Source organism: Branchiostoma belcheri, unplaced genomic scaffold (genome assembly GCF_001625305.1).
Source record: "Branchiostoma belcheri isolate BF01 breed outbred unplaced genomic scaffold, Haploidv18h27 scaffold124, whole genome shotgun sequence".
In the NCBI taxonomy this organism is placed as follows: Eukaryota; Metazoa; Chordata; class Leptocardii; order Amphioxiformes; family Branchiostomatidae; genus Branchiostoma; species Branchiostoma belcheri.
The window spans coordinates 542896-562741 of record NW_017802647.1 but is presented as its reverse complement, the minus strand read 5'-3'; the positions used below and the strand labels follow the sequence as shown (position 1 = coordinate 562741).

Sequence of the window (19846 nt, the reverse complement as noted above, 5' to 3'; positions counted from 1 at the left end):
AGTTCTTTTGCAGATATCTTCTGGGTTTATCTGTATGTCTGTCAGTTCTTCTTCGTAGTCTCTTTGCTCTAATGTGGGGATAAACTGTGTGTTTTCCTTTGTGAAGGTACTTATGAAAAATTTGTTTAGTGCCTCTGCTTTTTCTGCATCTGTTCTGGCAGTTCTGTCGCCGTCTACTAGGTCAGGGATGCTGTCTCTAGTCTTTGATTTTTTATTTACATATTTCCAGAATAATTTGATGTTTCCTTTGATGTTCATAGCCACTTCTTTCTCGTGTTTTTTTACTGCTTTTCTTGACGCCCAGCGCGCCTGGTTTCGCATTCTTGTATATTTTATGTAGTCTTCTTTTTTTCCTGTTTGAATATACATTTTCCATGCTTTCTGTTTCTTTTTCATTTTTGTTGTAGTTTCATTGTCTTTCCATGAAAGCCTTCTTCTTCTGTTTGAGGGTTTGGCTATGGGAATGTTCTTGTTCGTTGTCTCTTTTAGGGCTTTAGTAAATGTATCCCAGCATTCATCAATGTCAAGGTTACTAAAGATTTTCTTCCAGTCTTTTTGTAAGTCCTCTTTCATATTGTCATATAAGCCCTTATGGTATAGCGGGATTTCCTTTCTGATGTGATCTTTCTTTGCGTAGCATTTAAAAGACCACACTAACATAGCATGATCACTCTTTCCAACTGGTGGTCTCATCGTAACCATGTCTATCATGCTCATCTCATTTGTGAAGACAAGGTCTAACACATTATTTTCTTGATTAATTTGGTACCTGGTTGCGAAATCCACATGTTGGTACAAGTATACATCTCTAGTGGCGTCTAAGAATTTCCCAGCATCACAGTTTGGTTGGTTGATGGAACCATCTCCATTTGACCACAGAATTGTCTGTACATGTCTTGATATTTTTTTGACGTGATTCGTACTAGTTATTTGTAGCAGGAATACTACTAGTGCCGGGAGAAGTTGGGAAGGTAGCGGCTTGATAAATTTTCGTGAGCAACTAGTTTACGAAGCAAGTTCCGCCTAGCTCGAGCGATACAGCTCCGCCGATTCAACTCGAGCCCCGAACAAGACCCTCCCCCCGTAAAGTTTCGGCCGCTCTGGCCGCGGGCCGCTGAGAAGCAAACGATGACTCGTGCACTAGAAATCTGCACAGGAGGCTAAGAAAGAAGCAGTTTTCAGATCCAGAAAGCTAGCAGAAAATTGTCTGAAGTTCGTCAGAAGAAATGAGCCGGTGGAGTTTGTGAGAAAATGTAATGGAGACTACATTGTTTTTCTGAAAATTTACACGAAAGTAGACTCTAGCCGGCGCAAAAATTTGAGTAGGCGGCGATTTTCGCCGGTAGCCGGCTTGTTTTGAGAAGGCTGCTGTACAAGGTTGGATCGATGTACAAAACTTCCTTTGTATTCAAATTGAAGATGATTCAATAGTATGTGTTTCAAAGTTATTATTACTAGGCCTTGCCTTGAAAGGATTACATTTTGGTGACCCTGACAGCTAGTATAAAAATCATGAGCACTTTCCCTGCTTAATTATTTATTGCCCATTGCCCTTGATACAAGTGTTCCCTGTGTGTATGTGTGTGTGTGTGTGTGCGTATGTGTGTGTGTGTTTGCTTACAATACACAGTTGTTAAGTGATATCTATAGCGGATCAGATGAATGATATTAAAAGAAATTGAAGTTGAATCCCTACATTTTGTATGTGGACCTACAGCAGCAATATTGTAATAACAATATTCTAAAGTTACCCAGTTTAAAATGAGAGATGCATTTGTTTAGTGCTTTACAATGTCTTTTCTGTACCTGTTATATCGGAAAGGAACCTTCCACCTCAGTGTTCTAGATAGGGGTAATTCAATCAGGCATGGATGCATGGTGGATTGGCCAGCAAAGCCCAACCTCAGCATCCATCATTTGTTGAAAACAAAGGTATTAAAAGAAGAGTCCTTCTAACTGTGAACTGATGACAGGTAATACCAACCGTGCCTGCATGTCCTATTGGAGTGTCTGTCATCCACGTGGGAATTTGTATACATGTACATGGACACAAATGCTCAGGCTACGAGCTACTGCCAATTAATGATGGCATGCACCATGTACAACTGAACACACAGCTAAATCTCCCAGCCCCCATGCATCTTTGTTGTACCTTAGGGCAGCTTATGTGGTATTGTACTTCACATTCTTCACAATGTAATGCATTTATCATCTTCAGAACTAACTTTAATATACTAAGTATCTTATATGTATCAGAACATTTTTCAGAAATAATACAATTATACATGAATACATTCTTTCTTAACTAGAATATTTTATTTGCTGATTCTTTCTACCAACAGAGCAATCTCCTAGATGACCAGACACATTTCTTTACCTTTACACCGAAGTAGCCGTTTGGCTATGAATTCTCCACTATTATGGGGTAGGCAGCAGGGAAATGTTTAACACAGAAACTTGTCGGAATAAAGCAGAAACAACTTTTGCCATTTAGGTAAAAAAGTATTTGTGATCATTCAAAAGTTTGACGTTGTTCATTATGTCCCCCAGGCAATCCTCTGAAACATCTACAGTTGCTGGCAGCTCTGGAATTGTCAACGGATTTTCCAGCAGTGCAGTAGAGAGGTATGTCAGACTTAATGTGTGTTTCCTTACCAGTAAGCTCCTTATCAGAATTAATCTGACTTTTCTATCAAAATTATGACTATATATATAATATGAGGAGAATCAACTTGGCAGGTGTTGGACTTGAACTTCTGACTTGAATCAGTTTCAAATGGTTTTGTTCCATTTTTAATGTATTCACTAACAGTGTTTGGTGTATTCTGCAGGTAACGTTCATTGTGTCTACAGCACCTATTCAAACTTTGGCAGTAAATCAAGAATGTTCATTGATTTGTGTTCAGTGGACCATGACCTTCTCACATAAGTGTGTACTCAGGGATCATTAAAATGCCTTTGTTTGATATAAGGTGATGTTTGCATTTGATTGTCTCCAGCTCTGCAAGCCAGGCCGCTGTTGGCGATACTCTAACCAGCGCCACACTTTCTACAAGGAGTGGAAGTGGTCGCAGTAGTGGCAGCAGCAGGAGTGGGAGAAGTAGTGCACTGTTGGTGGGTGGCACAGTTTCTTCAGCTCTTACAAGTGGCACTTCTACCCAGTCCTTGGTTACCGATACCACACAGTCGGAGAGTTCGACAAAGGAAGGTGGCTCTACGTCTTACATACAAGGTTCTGCCAGCCACAGCTCCACAGCTTCTTCCATTCGTGGCTCTAGCGGCAGGAGAAGTGTCGTTCAGAGCAGTAGTCACGGATCGTCCGCATCGGAGAGAGCTGTCGTAACAGGTGTCACCTCCGAAACAGCTCTCACCCAATCAGCCACCACCTTGTCCAGCGCCGGCTCAGGTTTGGTACGCGGAGGAAGCGGGCGCAGCTCCGGATTGCTCGTGGTCGGCAGCTCGGGTTCGCGGTCTTCTCAAAAACGAGGATCTTCTCTAGGCTCGTCCTCGGCCAGAGAGCTGACGTCTTCAGAAAACCTCATCACTCAAACATCGACCTCCTCCCAGCACGTCTCCGCCCACAGTCTGGGACTCACAGGTGGCATCTTGGCATCAACACCCAGGAAAGCTGCAGCTCCCTCCAGCTTTGTTACCAAGGAAACCACCGTAACCACGGCAACTGTCAACAAGGAGGAAGGTGGCCACAGTTCTGTGGAACACAGGTAGGTGGTCAGAAGTGGGGGGATGGGGAATGTTAGCTATGTGTGGGTGTGGTTTTTGTTCAGGGTAGGGTCAGGAGTTAGCTGTTGACAGAGCCATTGTACTACCCAGAATATTTGGTTTCAAGCAAAGGTCATCGGTCATGTCAAGTCTAAATGGACCATAACATGTCACTCATGCTGAAAAGGTCATCAGTTTTAAGTGTTTGTTGAAGGGTGTTGGTGTCTGCTGCATTGCTAATTTGTTTAGGACAAATGTTTGCAGACAGATAAAAACAATGTACTAGACATGCCTACGCAGACCATTTGATTTGTCCAACTGCATATTCAGTGGTAATAGTATTAGGAACACACTAAAGGTGTACCTGCATCAAGTTCATTATTTTTTTTTAGATACTGTATTTATTGTGTCAGATCGATGTTAGTAGTGTTTTTTTCAGTCACAAAATACAAAATCACTATTTAATTCATTGAGATTGCACATAACTCAATTTCCCAAGGAATGGGAACATTGTATTTGAAGTCTTTTTATGAACCAATCTTTTTATGTATGTATATTTTCATACAGTTTTGCAGAAAGAAGTCCATCTCTGCAGTAGACCATTCCTATTGGAATGGAGGATATAGAATATGAAATTTCCTACTCTGTGGCTCCTGTTCATTACATGGTCCATCAAGTCTGAAATTTCTCTTTGCTTCAAAGTGATAAAAGTGGTTGACTGTTCAAACAAAGGGGCTGACATCTGACCATCTCCTAGCATCAGTCCTCCAGTGTTGTAGTCATTAATATTCATAGTGACCCCAATACTGAGACGTGATTGGCTGCTGGGCTGCTCTCCCCCACAGCTGGCCCCATCAGAATATTTCACATGCCCCTGTAGGCAGCCTGGCAGCCAGCGATTCGCTGGAGGCCAGTCGCACACATTAAGCACGTGTTATTTAAATGGCGCTTCCCCCCCACGACCATGTCATTTATGGTGTGCCATCAGAAGCACACTATCAGTGCTGTGGGTGTGCTGTGTTATAGCCATCACCTGGTATTCCCTCCCCATCCCCCATCTAACTGCCAGTCACATAAAGCCATATGGGAGGATGCAGAAGGGATGTGTATGGACCCCACATTGTGAAGTGACTATTGGAAAATGTAGCTAACTGACTGCGTGCCAAAATGGATTTCTCTTTCCTGCATGTTTATTCCCCACCCGTGTATGACGCGTGTAGCCGATCACAAGAAGACTACCAGGATACAGGATACACCTATTCTGAGAGGTAAGCTCTTCTCCAGAATGCCCTCTCGATACGGTGTACCTGCGTCCACACTCCTGCAACGTTGTCCTCCCCTCAGAGCCCATCCTCCCTTTCCCCGTATCTCAGTGCCAAAGTTATCGCTTTACTCTCTTACCTTCATTATTATGTTAAGTTTACATCAGACAATCTTCCTAAAGTCTAAAGAGATTCTTTATCCATCTTAACTTTGTTTTACTCTAGACATCTTTACCATTTTTTTTTTAATTTTGTTTTACCTATCCTTTCTCCCAAATTGCCCAATGTTGTTACGTCTTCCTTTTTATTATTACTGAATAGATACATCACTAGGGTATGATCACTTACATGTGTGATCACTTCTTTCTAATACAGTAATACTAATTAAGAATAGATGTGCAGTGGCTTTTTTAACTGACAGTGTGATGTGTGATTGCTAATCGTACAAAGCATTTTCGATTATCAAATAGAAATACCTCTGTGAACTGTCTATGGATCCTTTCCTTTTGAAATGAAAGACCAAGCATGGCAGCTGGTTTTGTCAGTGTGTTATCCTGAATGGGGTGAGTGTATGTCATCACTGACCCACACACAGTGACCTCTGCAGTTTCTGAATTTGTATGCCACATGGGATGATGGAGGCTGCCATATTACCTCCATCTGTCTGCTGGTACAAGTTTCCCTTTCAGCATCTGTGGATTTATATTTCTCTCCAGATAGACAACATAGTGTGGGCTAGATTTGGGCAGTATAACCTTAAACAGCTACATACATGTAGATAAGTTGGCCATGGTTGTTATTGTAATTGTAACTCTAAATTAATGCAGTAACCATTTATGTGAGACATCTTGTGTATGATTGCCTTACTAAAGGTAAATTTCAAGACCAGAAAGATTCTGTATCTCCGTCTATAGTATCGTCACATCACAATTCTCCAAATGTTATGTTGATTAAAACCAATACTTTAAGGTTTTTGTATTATGATTTTATCTTCTTAGAGATGCTAATCATAAGATATTAATCATACTTTTTAACATTTAATGGTAACTCTAAAGATGCATTTTCCATTTGCTGACGTTGATGTCTGTGTCTAAAATGACCTACTTAGACAAAATCAGTTTCCTATATGGAATGACCTGGATGGTTGGCTCTATTCCAAAGGTCATGTACATGGTAGAAAGGGTGTGGCTGTTGAAAATGCAACAGTATGGTTACTGCTGTAATGCACCCAAATAATAGTACTCTCTACAGTCTACTGTTTGAAGGTTCTGGAACTATAAGAGGGTCTGCATGCCCTTTTTCGTTAACCGTTATGGGCTATTTTAATTTACCGTTAATCGTTGCCGGCCCGCTCTAATTTAACGTTAAGCGTTATCAGTATATTCCTCGTGAAGCGTTATTGGTCGTTTTAATTCAACGTAAAACGTTATTTGTCATCCTAAATTCAGCGTTAAGCGTTAATGAATAATTCTTCGTTACGCCTAATTTTGCCTTTCAAAGTGCAGGAAAATGCGTCATTGAAGGTTCAAAATACAAAATTTCACGGGGGAGAATGCCCCCGGACCCCCCTACATTGCTCGCGCCTTTGGCGCTCGACTCGCACTTCTGCGCTCGGTCCCTTCGGCTCTAGCCAGAACCAGCTTTCCTGTCAATTTCCGGAAGTTTGCGGAGAGTTACAGAATTTTCTTTCAAGAATCCGTCAACCTTGACAGGCAAATTAACAAAAATCTTGAGTAAAATATGAAAACGTCAGAAGGACCGACAAACACTCTCAACACCATGATTTGCCTCTCAAAATGTGGGAATTGCGTTTTTGAAGGCTTAAAAATCCTAAATTTCCCGGGGGAGCATTCCCCCGCCCCCCCCTAGATTACGACGCTCCCCTCTCAAAATCCACTGGGCAGACTGAAAAAATGCAAGCTGGCCGACGTCAACTCGGACTCCCCTTTATTTGTGGACGCACTCGGGGACCAGGGCATGTGGGGAACACAGGGAACACATACCTTTAATGCGTGCTTCATTACATGTAAGATATACGTAATTTTGTCAGTGATCACCTTTTCTCACAAAGCGAGATACCAAATCCAGTGCAGCTCGAACGAAAGAAAAGTCTGTCAATTTACCGTTAAGCGTTGCCGACCGTCCTGAATTTACCGTTAAGCGTTATCGGCCCTGCTGAATTCACCGTTAACCGTTGCCAGGACCCCCCCATGCAGACCCTCCTATAACACTGCTCTATTTTCAGAATCTTCAAACAGTAGAGGGTACTACAATGTAGGTCATGTTTACATACTAAAAGTTAAAAGTATGCATACATGGCCAGTATGTATACATGGGCTTGAAGTGGTGTATATACTGATGTATATTGTTGTGACATTGTGTTAAAGTATAAAAGAAATTCACAGCTTTGATATTAGGTTTCCTGATGCAGCAGATATTAAAAGTCAAGTAGGTGTAGGATAAAAGTAGATAACAGGATAAAAGCAGATAGCAGCAACTACATGTGATAGGTTTTAAGATATTCTACTAGACCTTTCCAAATGTTAACACTCTTGGCTGAAACAGATCTTTGAATACGATACTTCTTTTTACTTCAGTGATGATGACATTTTGTGATTTGTTGCCTGCTCTGTGTGGCCAGGCTGTAAAAATGGTAGCCCAAACAGGTGTCTCTGATTAGTTTTACAGCATGCTCTAAAGGCTTGGTCTGTAACAAGTCACGTCCCTGTGTTGAAGGTTTCCAACCTTACCCAAGTGATGACATGACTTCCATAGGTGTAGATAAACAAGCTACTGTCACAGAATCATGATAACATTCCCAACATATCAACAGGTTGACCTGGCCTGACATTCAAACTGGCCTACATGTACTTTGTCTCTGCATGGAGTTCTCTGGTAAGGGTTACACAGATCAAGTATTATGGTAATTTTCTGTAATAGTTAGTTTGAGACATCTTCCTCAGACCTTGGACAAGAAAGCATTTAAGACATCATATACTGAAGTAGAGCTTACATACATCCATATGAGTTCTTTGTTGTGTGGTGAAAATAAAGTCACTGGCATGTTGATGAGTTTTCCAGAGGTCTTCAGTTCAGGTTTGTGCATCACATCTGAAAATAGTACCAGTCCCACCAGTTATGGGGTTTTCACAAATATTTGTGGCTTACCATCCAGACTGCCAGTTGTCTAACCAAATGAATAGGATCCAGTATCATCCGTATGCAAAGCTCCAGTCACTCTGTTTCAGGGTCAACTTGCTTGTGTTGTTATGCTAGGATGAATTGCATAGAAGTTGTCTGTCAGTTACTACAGATGCTGGTCGTGTGGCTAATGTTGATGGGAAGGAAGGAAGGTTTGCAGTGTAATATCATTACTTAAGTTAGTTTTTTTTTAGTGTATCTGCCAAAAGGTGTAAAGGATTTCTGTCAATGCCCTATTATGATTATACTAGTCTAGTACCTTTTCCATAAGTGAATCAAGAATTCAAAGAAATGTGTATTCAGCTTTGTGTGTTAAATGGACTTCCCTGGCTTTATTTAGTTCAGCACAAGTCTATTGAGGTCGTTATCAAAGAGGTGTGAAGTTGTAAATAAGGTTGTTGACCCTACCCCTGTAGTGTTTGTTGTCCCAGGGGGTTAATTTACTCTCTTTAACCTCCTGGATTTACCCAGGGCAGCCAAGGAGAAAACTCATACCTGGGCTATTGTTAGGTTAGAGTCTTGTCAACATTGGTTTGTTAAGTCATATTCTACCTTTTATTTTGCTTCAAGTTAATACATTAATTTTGTATATTAATTTATTTTGAAAATGCCTCCTATGTTTCAGAATACACATCAATTGCACTATGGTGTAGATGTATATTTGGCCATGAAAGTTTTTTTTTTTTAAGCCATTTGGACATTTGTTTTGTTCTAAATATAAGTAGCCATAAGAAATAACACAACATGGTTCATGTAATTGAATATATGCTGTTTGCCACTTTGTGAAAACCTATATATTGTACATGTGGTTAGAAAAAAAGTTGTATGAAAATTATGCATCCTTTTTTCCCCCCAGCGCTAGTTTATCTGTGAGTGGTAATGGGGAGTATGTTGAGGTGTATGAGAAGAAAGATGTTACTCAGCCCGGTGTCATCAGACGTGTGCTGGGGTATGATCATGTCATATGTTGTCAGGGTTTTCAGGGTTTAAGGTTACGAGGAAAGGTTCTTTCTTCCTGCATGGCTGCATGCTGAGTACTCTATAGACTGATATAGTCAGTGACTGTCTTAAATACCCTTGTGGTGCTTGTTCAATCAGTGGGATATATGGTTGTCTGTCTTATTAACTCAGTGCTTTATCAAGGCTATCTGATCCACAACATATTCTTATATTTGTCATACTAAAAGCAAGCAAATAGGGCTCTTGGAAAATAGAAGTATACAGTCATACATGTTTCTCATTGATTTTGTAGCATTCTTGTAGGAAACATGGCTACACTGTAGAACTTCTATACAGTCTATCCTTTTTGATTTTCCAATCTCTTGTATTGCATCTCCTGATTCTAGTAGTAGGTTACTATCGGTACTGAAAAATCTATACAACATGGGGTTCATCCTATAATCCATTCTGGTGGCAGTCCCCAGTCCTGTTCTGTACATAATAGACCTCGATCTGTGATCTGCATGCTTGTTGTCTCTGGACATCTTTTGTCTAAGGATTAGTAAGGAACAATGGTAAGATATACAGTAGTGTGATCCAGGTGGAAGCTATATCACTTTTTACATTGTATTAATAAGTATGTTAACATCTTTGGCTTCTATTTGATTTTGCTACCAATACGTACTAACAAAAGCCAGTGTTTCTTTGAAGTATCTTCGACCAAAATTAACTGGACTAACTTTATGACTACCAGTCTGAAAATGTTGGTTTCTTTTTCATACATTTACTCAAACGTTCCACAACACAATGTAAAACATAAATTGATCTGGTCTTATTTCAGCATATAATATCACTGGCTGTCTATAGCAATGATAGTGTCTTTTGTATTACATTTTATTAGACACTGTACTAGTCTGTAGTATGAAACATGTAGTATGAAAAAGAGCAATTTGTCACTGACCTTGTCTGAGAGTAAGGCAGGACAATGGCAGAATAAAGTGGGTACCAGTATTTATATTTGAAGTTCCTAACAGTTCCTGTTGAAGAGATAACAGTGTTGTTTCCCTGCCAGTGGGAGCTACCGTTTCCCCATCTACGTCCTGCGGAAGTTTCGCTCACTGCTGGGGTGGCAGGAGAGACAGGAGGTGGAGGAGGTACAGGACCTGGACACCCTCAAGGAGGCTTATGACACGCCTAAGATGATGAGAAGAGGACTAAGGGGCAGCTCTAAGTAAGAGAAAACCAGCAACTTTTTATATATTTTACCATAGGGTTTGGTTGTCTACAAAATGGTAGATAAGATTTGGAATATATATACTTTATTAGTTACCACTGGTGCAATGGCCAAGTGGGTAGAGTGATCGCCTTGCATTTGGTAGGTACTGACACTGTCCAAAAAATGGTACTTCACTGCTTAGCACTCAGCATTCAGAAAGAGTACTGGTATTGGAGTTGAACACACACCACTATCACTGGCAACTGTGTGGCCCAAGGCCATTGAACCAGAGATGGGCACTGCTTTATGTACCATCTGGTACGGGAAGAATTTTTACTTCTTGTGTCAAAGGATCAGAGAACATCTGTAAACTCACAGTGTAGAAGCTTTGAATATATGCATGTCATAGTCTAAATCTACAGAGTCTATGCAGTGTTCAGCAAAGGACTCATTTCTGCTAACCCTGTACTCAGGTCCAAGTTTGATGACTCCATCATTGAAGACAGCGTTACGGAGGGTTCCTACAGCTACTCGGAGAGTAAGACTAAAGAGTCGCGCAGTACCAACAGGGCCAGGAGGAGACACAGCGGCAAGTCTGACGTCATGGCGGGATCCATCTACGGCACCACGGAGAAATCCATGGCTTCTGAGAAGACTCTCTCCAAACTGTATGGTAAGTTGTGACTGCCAGTGTAGGTCTGGACAGTCATTCAGTCAGTGGAAATACACATTTGAATTTATACAACATTATTATATCTATCACAAAACCTGACATAGGCTTCTTCTCGATCATGTAACTTTGAATAACTGTTAGATATTGTTCAGAAAAAGATGATTCGACCAAGAAGTTGTTTTTCTGAGGGAGCATCATAACGTCCTACTTAGCCTGAAAGAACCACCTGGAAATTGTTTACATGTACTTCAGCAGAAATATCAGAGTACATTACAAAATATTTCTTGTTTACTTCAAAATGTCCATCAGTCTATTGTTTAAGCCATTGTTTCTTAAAATTCAAAATATTTTGGAATCACAGGGCTAGATGAAGATGAGGAAGGTTCATCTGGTGAGCAGTTCTATCAGTAATATGTTGACCCAATGTTGTGTTTGTTCTGTTGACAGTTCTTTTCTTAGTTTTTTTTTTAGCAGTTCTTACAGAAGAGAAATTTAACAAAGGATTTTTATCACTCACCATAACCTTTTTAAGCCTTTCCAAGTCCATTTTGTTTTGTTAACTTACTGAATTTGCAACATTACCCTTCACAGTTGATTCAAATCTGCTGAGTTCATTTCCAATCAGTTTTGCTGTGCTAATGTTGCAGTATTTTTCATACCAGTATGTAACTAGATTTTATGATTCCTAACCATCAGTCATGTTTCAGAATGACACAAAAAGCTGGTTCAATCAACATTTACATATTATATATTAAACTTAAGCTATTTCTATACTTATCAGGAAAAAATCTGAAAGCTGCTATTGTTTGACAAAACAGCATATTCCTGACATGTCTGTATTGTCTGTCTATAGAGTCTGAGTCTGTGACCCAGGACAGACTGTCCTATGAGTCTGATGGGGAGTATGGAGACTACTCCGACTCAGCCTACAGCACTAGTGAGGCAGCTGGGGGACTTACCATATGGGAGATGGTAACAATGCCTTTTGGTATGTATTCATACAGTTCTCACACAAGTTATTTCTGTTTCCTTGTGTGATCTTGAACTTCAAATGTCCATCCTAACATGTAATGCAATTTTAGTATCATGTTAAACTACTTTTACAAAATGGTATGGGGATTCAAATTGTTTCTTGACAAAGAGTTTGATGTTTTGTCTCTACCTTTTAGGAGTATCTGTTGGAAAGTTTAAGTCTCGATCTAAACAGAAAGGTACCAAAATTGTGGTGATACGTAAGCCAGGGCATAAGTGGTCTGTTACTCTGTGTAGACTATAGGGCTGCGGATATTGTGGGAAGATGGGATGCAGGGTTCTATGCAGTAGATGTAGCTTGGGAGGCAGGGCTGAAGGGATACAGCGTTCTAAGGCTGGTTGTCAGTTCAGTTCAATGGCCATGAGCCAGAGAAGGCGCTGTGAAAAAATTCTTGAATGGTGTATCCAATGGGCCCTGCAAATGTGGTCTTACCGGTATAGATAGCACCAACTTGGTTTGTGTCGCTTTACCTTAAGGTACAACTGTCTATCTTGGAAGGTGAGTCTCATATTGAAAGGAAGGTTCTGCAATTTTAACCTTCAGCCTGCTAAGATAGCTGTTAGGGACAAAATTTGTGTAAGTTACTGGGTTAGGCAGCAGGGAGAAGGTTTAGACGCTGCATGGTTTGTTGCTGGTTTTAAGGTATCAGTGTAAAGCAGTTCTGGTGTGTGTTATATAAGGACTGTAGTGTATTTTGGCATCTTGTTTTTGCAAGATTGGGTTTTAGGATAAAACAAGTTGCATCCCTTGAGAGCCTAACCTGTTCTGTGTCTCTCCCGTGCGTAGTTGGCCTGTTCTGGTGGATGTGGTGGCTGGTGGGAACACCTGTCTACTGGTTTGTCACCACTGTCATGATGCTGGACGCCTGGATTCTCTCCAGGTGGGTACAACAACTGTCTGAAGAAATACTTCTTAAAACAATCAGCACTTGTATTCAAAATGTAGTCTATATGCATCATTACTTTTACAGGAAGTATAATCGGAGGCCTGGGTTTTGTCAATGACCTGAATGGGCATCCAGTGGTAACCTTGAAATCAAACTAAAATATATCATCAAAATACTTACTAGCTAACAACCCTCTGTCTGTATGATTGTTCTTTTAGAGTAACCATCCTGAAGAACACCATCATGAACAGGAAAGGTCCAGTGTTTGTGGCAGCAGCTTTCCCCCTCAGGCTCCTGCTACTGCCACTGTTACTACTGCTGCTGCTGCTTGGTCAGTCTTCATCACAACATATTGACTAGTCCTAGTGGTACAGTAGTACAAGTTATACTCATATTGCCATTATTTGTTTTGTTACTACAGTAGAATAGGTTTAACACTTATGCACGTAAATAATGGACCAGAAGTGATCAACTTTTGTAAAGGTTTGAAACCAACAATGATTTGAAGGATTCACGTTGCCAGATAAGATGCCAATGTTTTATAACTGTTTTACAACACACTCACTCACTATCCTATCATTTACAACAATGGTATAAAATGAATATCTGTGAGTTGGTGGCAAAACCAAAGATACTGACTAAATCCTTTGTGTTGTGGTTTTCTACAGCTCTGTACTATCTGTGGCCCCTGAGTTTCCTGACAGGTATAGTGAGTTCTGTGGCCTCCACCCCCGGAGCCCTGCTGGCCTGGCTGCCCTGGTACTCCTCAACAGGAGCTGGTCCACCCGTACGTGGTCTGCACATGACTATGCATGAAAAGGTGCATGGGGAAGCATGGGGTGCCTGAATAAGCCTGACTTGAATGCTAATATGGAGCTTAAAAGCATGAGAAACAATTATCCTACATGAAACAGTTCGCTTCCCCCCCTCAGTGATACCCCGTACAGGGGTTGTTCGAGGGTACCCAAAAAGAAGAAGAAGAAGATATGTGCATTTACTTATAACAACAGCATGTATTAGTGGTAAAGGTACATGTAGATCTACCTTATTGATTAAAAAAAAACACAAAATTACATACTAGTATGTATCTAAGGGACAACCAAAAAGTGCTCACAGGTGGTCACTAGTATTTAGACAATGGATCTAAGAAAAGATATCTTGTTAAGATTTCTTGACTGTGTTTCTCTGCTTTAGATACAGTAGTTACATCTACACATCTTTAGACAATATGCAGAATCCTGACTTCTCCCCCCAGGTGCTGAATGACTTTAGGGCAGAACAGATCCGCTCAGAGATGCGGACAGAGATCCAGAGGCTGAGTGCTACTGTCGCTGACGTGGTGAGGAAATGGGAGCAGTCTTCCCAGGCTGGCAGCCAGATCCCAGATGCAGTCAGCACACAAAGTAGGTATTACAGGGGTAACTGATGAAGATTTAGATTTAGAGCAATGGAAGTCCTTTTTCTCTGTATCAAATGTATATGTTACAGACTATATTAGATGGTATAGAGACTCCGATATGGTATGATCAGCGATTCTACCCCAATCAAGTTTCTTTCAAGAGACAATCCAAACAGAGATCAGATCAGAGTCTCTACCATTATATACGTCTATGCTGTGCTGGTTTATCCTTTGTATTATGTGTCACTGGTAACGACACACTAAGATTTTGTCTTTTTCTCTTAAAATTTAAACCTTGAATTTTTCCCATACAATATTGAGATGTTACGATCCTCTTGTCACAGCTGGAGGATGTGCCTTTAAAGCAGCAGGAGTTGTTGATGGAAAATGTAAGCTTTTCTATGAGGTGAAAATATATATTTGTGACCTCATGCTTGGAGAAAGGTTCAGACAATGCAAGTTGGAGTTGATATCGCCAGTGCTGATTGCTTTCCATGTTTTTTAGTGTTTGATTTGGTGTGGGGCACGTTGTATACATTTTTAGTGATAGAAACAGCTGCCTTTGAAAAAGTGGTAACAAAAAAAATCATTATCATCATTGATCATTACAATACCGTATTTCCATCCACAGCTGAAGCTTCCATGTCTGGAGGGGCAGGAAATGTTGAAAAAGTTGAAAATCTTCTGCAAAGTAAATATCTGTGATCGCTGGCTTCCTAGGTGTAAGGTTGTGGTTGTGGTATAGCAAACCCTTCATACAACATGCACCATATATAGGGTGTTGGTGCTTCTAATGTTTGAAGCAGATTTTGTATGTCATAGTAAGGTCTAAAGGTTGGTAGCTGGTGAGAAGAAAAAATATTCCCATGTCCAAAGTGCAGCTATTAAACTTTCTTGACCATGGATTCTATCCCAGGTGCCTCAGCGGCAGCCATGGCTGGAGGGATGGATAAAGACGAGATCATCGCTCTCATCACTGCGATCGTGAAGGAACACATGGAGGGTCTCCGTAAGGACGTGTCTGTCCAGGACCAGGCCATCCTGGCGGACCTGGACAAGTTACGCACAGAACGAGAGAACCAGCTCGCCATGCTGGAAATCAAGATGCAGACAATCAACAGCCACTCCGAGGTTAGAGCTCTTAAATAAGACCACTTGTGTCTTATACAGGAATCTTTGCTGCTTCTTCTGCATGGAATACATTTGGTTTTCTAATAGCATTCATGTACGTGTCTTCTCTCTAGGACCTGACCAAGCAACTTGTTGAGGCCAAGCAGAAAATCAAAGTGTAAGTTGAAGTATTCCTTGTTATCCCGCAGGGTAATTTCAGTCAGCTAGAAGACTTTGTAAGTACTGAAATGTCAGGGTTAAGATCATGACTAGCAGTTTCTTTTCTTGATAAACATGAGTTCAATATGTGCATTTGACTCAGAATGCATCAATGTTCCCTTGTTTAGCTTAACCTTATCAAACATTGTCTAATTGCATAACACTTCCATATAAAAAGCATCACAGCCATGCACAATCCTTTCTCTGCAAAAGGCTTCTGAAGTCTTTAAGGTGTTCTAACAAAGGTTCTTCCCTCCTCAGTGAGACCAATGGTGGAGTGGGCACGTCTTCAGACATGTTAGAGCACATCCATCGGCTGGAGAGTGAGCTGGCCTCCCTGAAGATGGAGCTGGGCCGTGTACAACAGCAGTCAGACATGTACCACCAGGAGCTCAAGAAATACAGCATGAACATCTCACTGGTCAGACACCACGTCTCTTCTCACCCTCGTCATTGGTGTACTTTGGTGTACTTTGTTGTGATGATGAATAAACAGTTTAAACAGTGTACCATTCCCTTTAGTGTTTTTTTTTGTTCCATATTGTTAGTACATGTTATATAATACATGATTTCAGTGCAAACTACTTAAGTTTGTATGTAGGACTGTACACTGATATGGTAAAGTTACATTGTGTTTTTCTTATCAAACTATTTGTGTAACTTGCTGATATCATTATGACCTTGAACATAACGTGCTGTTCTTCATGTCCCAGATTGAGCAGCAGCTGTCCATCACCGTCCAGCAGGCTCTCCAGGAGGACTCGTCTGCGCTGGTCAGCTGGCTCAAGTCGCGCTTTGTGGGTCAGTCTGACTTTGACAGCAAAGTGAACGACATTGTCTCCAGGGTGACAGAAAATGTCTCCCAGAAACTGAAGGTGGAGACCAGCGTGAGCCGGACCAGTGCAGGGGAGGTGACAGTGGATGAAGAGGTTTGTGTTACCACCATGTACGGAGGTGTTGCTTTTGGTTTCCTTGTTTGTGAGCGCTTACTGATGAAGGGAGACATGTTGTACATGTAGATTCCAGGTCAAGAGAAGAGGGGTCTACCTGCTTGTGTTTTTGCAATTATACATTTTTTTGTTATGCTAGAAAAATGTGTGAGCTAGCCATCAAGGAAAAGGTCAGCTGTTGTGTTTTCAGACATATCTTCAAGTTCTTACTATTTTGTAAACCTTGTTCTCTTCTCGCATGTCTTGTTCTTGCAGAGGATCAGAGCCATTGTTAACAAGCACATCGGTATCTATGACGCCGACAAGACCGGTATGGTGGACCATGCACTGGAATCAGCAGGTAAATAAGCATAAAACAATGGGTTTTAAACCTGTTTTTTCACCAAATTAACTTGCAGGTACATGTATTTGATGTTGCGTGATTTTCCCACACTAGGTGGTAGTGTCCTGTCACTGCGATGTACCGAAACCTACGAGTCCAAGTCTGCTCAGCTCAGCATTCTTGGAATCCCTCTCTGGTACAAGACCAACTCCCCAAGAACTGTCATACAGGTCAGTAAGAAACACACACTTGTCCATAGCAAACAATGTCAAGTAGTGCTGGATCACAAGGTTATGAGTTCTAATCCTACTCTACTCATTTGTTGGTGGCAGTGTTTGGTTTTCTTAATTGATAGATTTATCAAAGTTGGGGTTTTTTTTTTCAGCCTGATGTCCATCCAGGCAACTGCTGGGCATTCCGCGGCAGCGAGGGTTACATGGTCATTCAACTGTCCGGAGTGGTCAAGCCAACGTCATTCTCACTAGAGCACATCCCCAAATCACTGTCTCCCACTGGTCAAATTGACAGTGCGCCAAAGGACTTCACCGTCTATGTGAGTTTAGGAGTGGAACTTTTTAAAAATTGATTTGTATCATCACCAAGAACTTATTCATTGTGTATGAACTACGTTTTCTATTTAGAACAGATTTTGACAGTTTGATTTGCTTGAGTCAGCTGACAGATAGAGCCATAGTTCCTTGCTCCGTAGATATTAACAGTTTGTCCAAATTATAATTCAGGGCTTGGAGGATGAGACTCAGGCCGAAGGAGACCTGCTGGGGAACTACACGTATGATGACAATGCAGAACCTCTGCAGTACTTTCCTGTTCAGGTAGGAGGACTTCATTCTGATTGATTCATTTGCAGTATTGGATGCCAGTCTTTGTAGAAAGATACTTTTGATTGACTAGTGCTACATACTCAGACTTTAATAAAAACTTAGATTACAGCTATGTTTTTGTTTTATTTTCAAGGGAAGGTAGGGCTGTATCTTTAAAAGCTAACCTGTCTTTGAAGTATACAATGAAATCATTTTAAAGAGAACTGGCCTGTGTTATATTTGAACCAGTTACTGATTCCCGTGCATCCTTGCCACCCTGCAGGTGACTGATGTAAAGCCATACCCGATAGTGGAGCTGCGCATTCTCAGTAACCATGGAAACCCAGACTACACCTGTATCTACAGGTTCAGAGTTCACGGCATACTACAGAAGTAAGGTCACCCAAGGCCACGCCTTGCCACACCAGAGTTGGAGAACACATGATAGTTCTCAAGCTTTTACACAACTGGGAATAGGAAAGTAGTCTCACTGAAAGCTGTCTTCAAAGACAATAGCAAAAACACTCTCTCGGCAGATGGTGGAAAGATTGGGATGCAGATGTGTTAAGAGATTACTCTGAATGCTATTTATAAATTATACATGAGAGACTACAAATCTACCACTGGTATGTTTGAACAAAGAGGGTTTAAAACTATGACTTTGTTTTGATTTTTGGTTTAAATCTCACATAACAAAATTGAAAGATGCAGTACTATTTTTGAAATGCCTAATATGTATTTTGAGCTCGAGGGTGTGAAATTTGTTTCTTTTTTGGTGCAATTGAATGTATACTGGGAGTTATTTATATTTTATATTGGGAAAAGATATGCCTATATTGTAAGAAAGTCTTTCATTTGATGTTTTCTAAATATTTTGGGATACAGTAAATTATCCAAGTCTTAGGTAAATCTCTCCTTTTAACGTGACACGTGTCATTTGTTTGTAACTGTTACAGAAAGCATGAGTGGATGTATTACAGCATAACATTCATGAAGAAATACATGACAGCTGAAGAAAAAAATAACTAACACATCAAGTCAATAGTCATTCCTCAACCAAATCGCCACTTTATGTGACATGTTCTTTGGATTGGAAAGAAGAAACCAATCTGTTCTGACTCAGGTCCACTAGTATCACTTGTTCACTCATACTTTTGTTCATATCTACATGTACCATTTTTTATTACCACATTTTGTGTGGCTGGAAACTTACTGCTATTTATTGTAAAAAAAAGCAGATAGTATCTTCCATCGTAAGTGCCTATAGTCCAGATTATATGTTGAAGAAAGCATTCATAGGAAGTAAGTCATACTGAAAAAGATCCAAAGATGTATTTTGTCCACCTTTATGTGACTATCTTAAATGAGAACTAAGAACTGCAGTGAAGTAAATTGATTTCTCTGAACTATGGAAGTACTTTAAGTATGTACTAACATGCGGTATAATTTTGTTATTCATCTCTTGAAGATTGAAGCTGAAATATCATTTAATATTTGCATGCAATGTCTTAGCAATATCAATATATGTGTACATAATACATAAGATATAAAACAGCTGCTCTATCTGGTTGATTTTCTTTGCTCTTTAGCCCATTGGAGTTCTTTGAAATCCAACTGTCGCCTATGGAAAAAAAATCTAATGCGAAGTATAAAAATGTTGTCCTTTATTAACAAGCATTGGTGCAGTTGGATCCAAATTTTAGTCATTAGACCGCAACACCTTTAGAAATCAATCTACCATGTAAGCTGAAAAACTTTTATTGTTTGCCTCAGTTGTTTTGGATCTCAGTTGTTTTGTAATAAATACATGTACTATTAAAGATTAGACAGACAGTGCAGCTAGAGATATATGTGTATGACCCTGGGTGTCCTTACAAAGATACTGCTTGGTTTAATGGTGTTTATATGCATGCAGACTGTGGTTCAAAACCATTCATTTCAAGAGAAATGCTACCTTTATTTTTCTATGTATTCTATAAGTTTATAAAGGGTTGGTGTGCATGTCTTATGGGGGAAAAGTAGAAGTTATGGTTTAAGATTTTTTTTATTGTGGAATGAAAGGACGAATAAAACAATATAGTGGGACATCTGTGTT

The 19846-nt window shown here is 40.4% G+C and overlaps 1 protein-coding gene across 7 annotated transcripts in view; it reads left to right on the top strand.

The window, feature by feature from the left end:
- LOC109463321 (SUN domain-containing protein 2-like) overlaps positions 1 to 19836 on the top strand; it is a 23938-nt gene extending 4102 nt beyond the window's left edge. Inside the window, exons 2-22 of one of the 7 annotated variants that reach the window (XM_019760086.1) lie at positions 2551 to 2625; positions 3000 to 3722; positions 4941 to 4988; positions 9040 to 9132; positions 10195 to 10353; positions 10812 to 11011; positions 11865 to 11999; positions 12831 to 12924; positions 13149 to 13261; positions 13599 to 13717; positions 14186 to 14333; positions 14961 to 15020; positions 15246 to 15460; positions 15574 to 15617; positions 15920 to 16079; positions 16372 to 16587; positions 16864 to 16948; positions 17045 to 17160; positions 17316 to 17483; positions 17671 to 17763; positions 18035 to 19836. In XM_019760086.1, coding sequence (XP_019615645.1) covers positions 2551 to 2625; positions 3000 to 3722; positions 4941 to 4988; positions 9040 to 9132; positions 10195 to 10353; positions 10812 to 11011; positions 11865 to 11999; positions 12831 to 12924; positions 13149 to 13261; positions 13599 to 13717; positions 14186 to 14333; positions 14961 to 15020; positions 15246 to 15460; positions 15574 to 15617; positions 15920 to 16079; positions 16372 to 16587; positions 16864 to 16948; positions 17045 to 17160; positions 17316 to 17483; positions 17671 to 17763; positions 18035 to 18148 — 3178 coding nt within the window. In that variant the 3' untranslated portion in view covers positions 18149 to 19836. Of the gene's footprint in view, positions 1 to 2550; positions 2626 to 2999; positions 3723 to 4940; positions 4989 to 9039; positions 9133 to 10194; positions 10354 to 10811; positions 11012 to 11864; positions 12000 to 12830; positions 12925 to 13148; positions 13262 to 13598; positions 13751 to 14185; positions 14334 to 14960; positions 15021 to 15245; positions 15461 to 15573; positions 15618 to 15919; positions 16080 to 16371; positions 16588 to 16863; positions 16949 to 17044; positions 17161 to 17315; positions 17484 to 17670; positions 17764 to 18034 lie in introns of all 7 variants that reach the window. The other 6 variants (XM_019760085.1, XM_019760087.1, XM_019760089.1 and 3 more) reach the window with 6 other exon arrangements.
- The last annotated feature ends 10 nt before the right edge of the window (positions 19837 to 19846 follow it).